At 29.2% G+C, this 9,151-nt stretch overlaps 1 protein-coding gene across 1 annotated transcript; it reads right to left on the bottom strand.

The window, feature by feature from the left end:
- Positions 1 to 6,233: 6,233 nt before the first annotated feature.
- On the bottom strand, positions 6,234 to 8,478 carry LOC146902174 (calcineurin B-like protein 1). The gene is made up of 8 exons (XM_085737120.1): positions 8,358 to 8,478; positions 7,972 to 8,054; positions 7,683 to 7,742; positions 7,445 to 7,556; positions 7,305 to 7,354; positions 7,141 to 7,224; positions 6,842 to 6,954; positions 6,234 to 6,736 (listed from the first exon to the last, which is right to left on the bottom strand). The coding sequence occupies exons 1-8, from the start codon at positions 8,476 to 8,478 to the stop codon at positions 6,391 to 6,393; spliced, it is 969 nt and encodes a 322-aa protein (XP_085593246.1). The 3' UTR covers positions 6,234 to 6,390.
- Positions 8,479 to 9,151: the final 673 nt, after the last annotated feature.

Raw genomic sequence — 9,151 nt, 5'->3', positions numbered from 1 at the left:
CAATGGTATCTTAATTCTTAGGTGTGTCTTGTATGAAATGGGAAAGGTGCCAAAATACTGTTTTGGATTTATGTTGTTTTGATTTCATTTGGAGTATGATGTTAAGAACCTACCTACTCCATGACTTCTCACTTATCTAAACGGGTGCAAATGCAATGATTTCACATTTTTTAGATTATTTAATAATAATCTAAAAAAAAAATCTATTCTTAATGTCTGCCAAAAATACAATCTTACTCCTTCTTAATTTTTTGACACGTCATCAAAATTATATCCTTTTGTGTCTTTTGCTTCAACCTCCCTCTATTTTTTCTCTTTTAAAAACAAATTAAGACAAACTCATTCGATTTTTTTTTACAAGAACAAACTCATTCGATAAAACACACTAACTTAATCTTTTTTTTAAATAACAAACAAACTTAATCTTTTATTTTCTAATTATCTATTATTTAATTATAAAACTTAATGTGTACCACAAATACAATCTTTACTCCTTCTTAATTTTTTGAGTCGTCATCAAAATTATATCATTTTGTGTCTTTTGCTTCAACCTCCCCCTATATTTTCTCTCTTAAAAACAAATTAAAACAAACTAACTTGATAAAACACTCTAACTTAATCTTTTTTTAAAGAACAAACAAACTTAATCTTAATCCCAATCAAAATTAATTTTTCTATAATTCAACTTCTAAATATCTAAAGAGTTAAAAACAATTTACAATATTTCTACAACAAAAAAAAAACAATTTACAATATATTATCCTTCTCTAATTATTAATGTTAATATGTCTCTAATTATTAAAGATGATGTAATTTTGTAACAAATAAATCCAATTTTTTTTATAGTTTTTTTTTTACATTTCCAATTTTTTTTATAGTTGTATCTAAACAAATTAAATTATTTAAAACATGTGATTTTAATTACAATAACCAAACACAATAAATCATGATTTGTTTTATAAATGCTCTTAATTAATAGATATCAAAATCACTTTTATTTTAATTTGTAACAAAACGGGTCCTGAATTGTTTTTTTTAAAGAGGTGGTTTTTATCATGATAACTTTGGGAGAGTTACAAAATCTTTCTCATTTATAAATTATGCACGGGGTTAGTATTTATTATGAGAAATACAACTACTTTACATAAAATTAGACATCTTCAAGATTACTTCTTTTGTATAAATGATTTTCATAAGTTTTTTGGTTTATCTTAATGTCATATTATAAAATTATTATTTTTAATCGTTATTCATTATTAATCATTATATTCTTTCAAAGAATGACTATAAAAAAAACACAAGACAAACATTACTCTCTAATTAATTAGACACTAACTAATATTGTTGTACAAATCATACATGGGACAACAATCAGTCAGATATTAATTAGTTAAATTAATTTTTTTTTTATGTATTGTATCTAGGCATGACAACAAAACTTATACCCGCGAGTACCCATCTGAACCAAACTCAATTTAACGGGTTTTTCCCCGCGTTGACTCGGTTTGGGTTTTCCCCGATTTCAGAACACAGGTACGGGATGAGTAACAGGGATATAGGTATACCCTCCCCGAACCCATACCCAAACTCGTCCCAAATGTAGAAAATCATTTTATTTCCCCCTTTTAAATAAAAAGAAACTCAAACCATAAATCATTTCAGTCACACAATCAGAGTCTCAGTCTATTAGATGATACTAACTTCTCAGAGTTCTCTCTATTCTCCATCCGCATAGACATGATCTATCGTCGTCATTTCTTTGCAGGATAATGCATTGCAACATTGCGTATGAGGCAGAAAAATACTTCTATTTTATTAAAAAAATCCATTGTGGGGATGAGACGGGGATACTCGAACCCATCGGAGATAGGGATGAGATTCGATTTCTTATCCCCGTTGGATATGGGTAGAGTAGTAGGTAAGTATATGGTACTAGGGTATGTGGATGGGGAAGGTAAAACATGTCCCCACCCGCCCCATTGCCATGCCTAATTGTATATTCTAAATATTAATGGGAGTAATTATAATATATTAATTATAATTTGATATAAGAATCTTGCACGATATACATATTTATTGTTTATAAATTCATATAAAAATACAAAAAAGCTAAAAATATTACAAATATTTTCAGTGATATATATATATATATATATATATATATATATATATATATATATATATCACGGGGCTTATTAAACGTCCCCGTTATAATTATTGTGATTTTATTATTTATAATATTTTGGCATATATTTAGTCTACCACTTTATAATATTTAATAACAACTATTTCAATGTTTTTATTATCATCTTCATCTTTATCATTATTATTTTTTCTTATTTATCGTTGTAAATAATATTATAAATGTGTTTTGACGCATAAATCATGATTTAAGGATCAGCCCGTGCTTAGCACGGGTCTGTTGCTAGTTAATACTTTATAATCACTGTTCCGTTGTCGAATATAAATTAATTTTGATTTTTTAAATTCATTTAATTAATGATAAAAAATCAAAATTGGCTTATAATTGACAATGGAAGAAGTACATCTCTTTTTATAATATCTTTCTAATAAAAATTCACGAGTGTTTAACAAATTATTTGGATAATAAATTTATTTATATTTTGAAAGAAAAAAATTAGTAATATTAATGATATATATTTGAAAAAAAAAACTAATATATGTATTTAAAAATGTCTAAAAAATCTTATATTTAATGATAACTTTTTTCTTTTGTGTAAAAGATCCTATAATTAGGAATGAAGAGAGTAAATTACTAATACATGTTTAAATCTATTTTAATTATAAACTAAGTAGCGTTTAATGTCTGTTTTCTTTTTATTACGTTAATGCGCATAAATTACGAACATTTGTTTTTATAAAAAAAAATTATATAAATAAATATTTTACATTTTCATATTGTAATAAAGTATACTTATATTTCTTGACAAAAAAAATGTATACTAATATTTTTCAATGACACCAACAATATAACATTTATAGAGAAATTTTTTATTTAAGAGTATGATTGGTAGTGAAAAAATCACTCTAACACCATATATATATATATATATATATATATATATATATATAGACACTTTTTTATACAATACAAGTTATTTAAGACTCGGTCAAAGTTCAATCCTAAGGTTTAAGGGCTATGAACCATAACTACATTAAGATGTGAAGTCCTACCTCCTATGGTTCCACATGCACGTGGCATCATATAAAAGAGGTCATCCACAACAACAAAAAAGGTAAGAGAAAAGTTACGAAATACATTTTAGCACACTCTCTTTAATTGATTAAAATTTATATGAGATCCACCAAATTTATATAGAACTCACATGACTCATGTAAATTTTAACCAATCAAAAAGAGTGTGTTTAAAAATGTGTTAGAATATGTGCTGATAGTTTTTCTCAAAAGGTAAAGACTCTCGTTTTGAGAAAAATCTCAAAATTCATTGAAATAACACTCACATAAATGTTGGAGTATAAAAATGGAAAGTCCAATCATTTATTACAGCTGTTTATTAGGATAATAGTACGTCGAAGGAAAAAGATAGGCATACACTTTTTTAATGTACCTCTCATGTATATACACCCCCATGTGGCAGAGATATTTTAGTAATTTCACATCATAACATTACTCCTTTCATCTCTTCTTTCAATGTTTTGTCACATATGCATGTCATAACTGTGTGTGGGTGTCAAAGTGTGTATGCCACCTAAGATGGTCCATATATAAGACCTTGTATGTCAAAATATCAACATATTATACATACTAAGTGGATAGTATGTGAGTGTAACATAAGTGGATAGTATGTGAGTGTAACATATATACTACTCGAAAGACCTTTCTTTCAACATATTTGAATTTCATGCATCAAAGGCATAATTTTAGCATGGAATTGGAGACTATTGGAATTGCCAATACCATTGAAGCCACAAATGTATTCTCCGTCACATAGAGAAAAATATATTTAGAGATTATTTGTCCAATATAATGTTTTGTTGAGAATCAATAAACTACTAGTTTACTACTAAAAAAACAGTTTAGAGTATGTAGAATCCACGCCCTACCACATAGAGAAATCAACCGAAAGAAACAACATTTTTTTTCTTGTTTTGTTCGTGTAAAGTTGGAAGACTAAAATGGGCTTCTACCTGATATACTCAGCTTATTCTAACGTGCACAAGTGATCTAAGCGGTGCACCATGCAAGATCATTTCTTAATGGTGCTTGCTTGCCTGTGCTCTAACATTTAGGCACATATTAAGGAACTTATATGTAGTAATTTTATATTGAAAAGAGCAATATTTGTATTTTTAAGAATTTAAATACAAGATATTTGAGACAGAATTATGATATGTTAACATGTGTTTTAAGAATACATGTTAACCTTTTTTTTTTTAATATTAGATGATAAATGCAATGATACACCATTCACACAAAATCCACTCCTTTCTTCCCCTTCGCTTCTAAGGGTATAATGAGTCAATTCGGCTCCAATTTTGGGAGAGAGAAATTCGACTCAATCAAACATAGTCTATTTGATTCAGTTTTTGCAATCTCTTCTCTTGAAGTCAAACCAAATCAAATTGATAAAGAACGAGTTCGTTAGTTTGGTTCATTGTGTTACATTGTTAAAAGTTTATTACAAGATTTTTTTAAAAATATTTTTTCTCATATACTATATATTTTTATCGGATCAATTTAATTGATTTAGTTTAGATGTTCGGGTTCATCGGATCATTGATGTACCGGTAAATAGAGACACAATTTTCTTGGTACAAAATTAAAATCAAATAAAAAATAGAGGAGTCTTATCCACAATGAAAGACCTTTATACGATATTAGATCAGTTCCCAAATGTAACAAATTGGACCCTATAAATTGTTTCACACAATTTTGATCATGTGGTACATGACTAAGATGTCTAGGTGGATATAATATGCAATATCCATCCAGTTTCTTTTATTTTTTATCAAAAAAAGAATAGAAAACTAAAAAAAAAAAAAATACTTGCTTCATAAATATACACCTAAATGACAATGTATATTTCACTCACGTGTCACATTTCAAATTTCACATGCAAGCAGACTTTTCCCTTTTTTTTTTCAAAAAAGTACACCAAAATTGTAGTTTTCTAAAAAAAGGAACGAAAGTTGTGGATGAGACGCAGGGGCGGAGCTACCTTGCAGTCAGGGGATGCAAGTGAACCCCCTCAACTCTTGAAATTTATACCAATTTCCATATGTTTTGTTATTTTGAACCCCGTCACAATTCTATCTTGCACCTTATTGGCTCATGCACAAACTCTATCTCTTCTCTCAAATATCAATAATAAGTTAAATGAAGTCATCGTGACACTGCATGCTAGGTGTCCAACCTGTAAAGCTTGACTCAACACGTTTTATATTGTTATGAAAATAGTATACATAAAATCACGAAAATGACCATGAGCCAAAGCAATGTCATGCAATTCTTTGTTTCATAGATTTATCTTACGACCCGGTTCTTTCTAGTGTTTAATGTTATGGCTCCTATGGAAATGAGGACGAAGAAATATTGAGTTCGGTCAAACGATAAGTAAAATTTGATGAAGAATTGTTTCATTCAAAAATCGAATTTAGGTTTTTCCAAGTTATTTTCTCTCAAGTGATGCTCATCAATCATTTGAGACCAATCAATTTGTTTGTTATGGGTCAGTTCTATACATGAATATATATTTATAGCATTTGAATTGTATTAGGATGTTTAGTATGGTATTTACAAATTATAATTGATATAAGATTTTATAACAGAGCGTTATCCTCTCACTCTAAATTTTCTTTTTTAAAGAAAAAGATTATATAACAAAAAAATGTAAAGTATTTAAAGTTTTTAAATATATATTAAAATTTATAATTTTAATATCACCGTCTCTAAATATATGACTCTTAATATTTTTCTTTATCCTTTTTTATAATCCACATTTTAAATTTTCAACCGCATTAATTATTTTTTGCCGTCTCAGTATCAAACACATGTTGAACCCCCTGACTCGGGGTCCTGGCAGCGCCACTGATGAGACAAACTATGGGAGACCAAAAGTGAAATACTCAGGCCAAAAACCTAGTAGTAGCATGAAGTTATAAGGTTATATATAGCAGAAGAAACACAGAAAAATAAACGCAGAACAGTTATAAGAATTAGAAAAATCAAAACACAAAAGGCACACATAGAGATTGGAAGAGGGATTCATGTATAAAATGGTCCGTACGTAAAAGCTTTCAAGAAGCTACTCAATGTGCCTTTTTCAAAACCCATAAACTCTCAATGCATCTAATTCTTTCAATAATTGCAAAAGTCTAAAGTTTTTTGTGCTCTCAAGCAAGTGGAGCTTCATCGACGCGCAGTTGAAGTTGAGCATCCAGGATCATGCGCGGATGAAGTTGAGCCTTCAGGTTGACCATGATCCACTGAAGTTGAGCATCCAGCTTGAGCATCGCGTGCGGTTGAAGTTGAGCATTCAGGTTGACCATGATCCACTGAAGTTGAGCATCCAGCTTGAGCATCAGGCGCGGCTGAAGTTGAGCCCCCAGGTTGAGCATCGCGCGCGGTTGAAGTTGAGCATTCAGGCTGAGCATGAGGTTGAGCATGACCCACAGTTGAAGTTGAGCTTCCAATTAGTTGATCATCAGTCATGGTTGTATTCAATATAAAACTTGGGAAATAGGTAGTTATCTCCCTGCATTAATTAATGACAATTGTAACCAAGTAAATTACACTATAGTTTCAACATCAACATATATATATAAAAAAGGTATATTCATAAAAATAATCTTGCACATACCGTAGGCTGGGTGTAGTCATGAATTTAATCATATTTGGATTTTGAGTAACATAGCTTCGCCACTCATCAATGTCTATTTGACCATCTTTGTTTTGGTCCATAGCCAAGAATGTCTTGCCAGAAAAATACAATACCAAACTAATTAATTATTTTATTCAATTTTAACAAGAGGTTACAATTAGTACAGCTTCTATTAAGAGCGATTTTATTTCTTCAAAACTGCATGGGCTTTCAAATGTAATACTATCTAAGAAATTTGTGAAAAAAGAGAGAGAGAAAAAAAATCACAAACATAACACCTTGTCTAGATTTGCTTCTATTGCCTCATCAGTCACACCAAGTAATTCAAGCTCGTCAACAGTTGTAATAATCATGTGCTTGACCTATCAAATTAGAAGGAGGACCACCAAAATTATCACTTTGGAAAAAAATTATAATAGATTAAACTTTCAATAATATTTACCTCTTCTCGCTCTATAAAGCCGTTATCATTCAAGTCAAAGACCCTAAATGATTTAGAAAAAACATTTGATAAGGAACCTAATGTGTTAGAAAAATAATGTAGAAATCTAACATAATGAATGGAGGCCTCAAATTTTAACTTACAATCCATCTTAGCTTCTAGTGGTGTATTTGGGTGGAAGATACTAAGTGATCTAACGAAGTCCTCAAAATAAATCTTTCCTTTCTTCTTGACATCAAATAGATCAAAGATCTGCACTTTTCAATTTTTTGTATTAATAGATAGATATAGTCAATTTAATTAAAAGGTTAGTTCACAATATGAATGACATAAAAAAATAGTAGTATAGTTATTATTAAGAAAGCTAGAGTATAGTACCCGATCAGCCGATATATGTTGCTTTTCACTATTGTTGAATAATGCTGATTTAAATTCTTCCTACAAATAAAAAACACACATAATCGCATTAATTAAGGGCTACAAGTTCCATGTGATCGAAGAAAAAACAAGCTTATATATACAATCAAACCAAAATATTCACTAGATTAGATGACATTTTCACTTTACTTGGACTATATATGCAACAGCTTATATATACAATATAATTTGTAGAAAAAGCCTGTGCAGAAATTAAATGTATAATATAATATATATTGTATAGTAGTACCTTGCTTATTTTTCCATCAGCGACAGTTGAATTGCTGATGCTCTTAAAAAGCTCTGCTAATGCTTCAACATCATTGTGAGAGACTGCAAAACCAAAAATTTGTACACAAGTTTATTTAAACTACAAAACTAACTTATTGCTTGAAAAAATAGAGTACTATAATTCCCTCCCGTATAACCCAAGTTAGGATATATTACAAGGTGGACCCGTTTTACATGTCCACCATTTATAACTATATAAACTAAATAAATTGAATTGTCTACCAAAAATATCCCTTAAAAAAAACTGTCTAGCAAAAATAACTCACAATCTTATATCATAGAAATATACAAGAATTAATTAAAGCTTAATTAACATAATCTAATTGGATTAACCGATAGACATACAAGCAGTCTGTGATGCAAGAATTGCTGGATCCTGCTGCATAGTCTGTGATGCAAGAATTGCTTGATCCTGCTGCCTAGGAAGTCGTCCACCTTTTTGTGTCTTACAGTTGACACACCCCATTTATATTTTACCTGATATATATATATATATATATATATATATATATATATATATATATATATATATATATATATTAAATTATGCAATCTTATATACTTGAAATTCAATCCGAAATTGAACACCATAACATATAATATACTAATATACTACCTTATGAAGTACATTATATGTACATTAACTCAATAAAACTAAAAATTTGCTAAAGAAATGAAAGAAGAAAGGAAAAGAAAAAGAAAATAATATCAATGTACATAATTCCACATTGCATGGCAGAAAACAATAGTTCATAGTCACAAAAAGACACAATTTTTGGAATTTTTCATAACAATTCAATGTACGAACAGGCATAGTAGAATTTTTTATATTAATAAACATATATGCTATACTAGTTATGAACAAATATAAACATGACCTTGAATTCAGATTTTTCAACCCATTATTAAGATAAAAACTTAAACGAATGGTACAAATCACAAAATTCTATGTGGACCCCAACGAATGAAAGTGATAGACCAAAATATTAAAGTAATAAAGAATGCACACACACAATAACGTTCAATCAAGTTTCACGTACCTAAGTTGACAAACTTCAATTTGAGCCAAGATGATGTACCCTGCTGCTATTAAGATGATGTTAAATCAAGATTTAACACAATGCAATCTGCAAAGTTTT

The sequence above is a fragment of the Medicago sativa genome, chromosome 8 (assembly GCF_051527215.1).
Source record: "Medicago sativa cultivar Bolivia chromosome 8, Bolivia_mono, whole genome shotgun sequence".
Lineage (NCBI taxonomy): Eukaryota > Viridiplantae > Streptophyta > Magnoliopsida > Fabales > Fabaceae > Medicago > Medicago sativa.
Note: the sequence above shows the minus strand (reverse complement) of the source record. Positions and strands in the feature narration are given on the sequence as shown.

Excerpts from the sequence above, each read along its gene's own strand:
- LOC146902174 (XM_085737120.1), bottom strand. The coding sequence starts at position 8,478 with ATGGGGTGTGTCAACTGTAAGACACAAAAAGGTGGACGACTTCCTAGG. Across the intron at positions 7,355-7,444 it reads AGAAGCTAAGATGGATTGTA|CATTTAGGGTCTTTGACTTG; the intron begins AGTTAAAATTTG and ends TTTTTTCTAAAT. Across the intron at positions 7,225-7,304 it reads GCTTTATAGAGCGAGAAGAG|GTCAAGCACATGATTATTAC; the intron begins GTAAATATTATT and ends CTAATTTGATAG.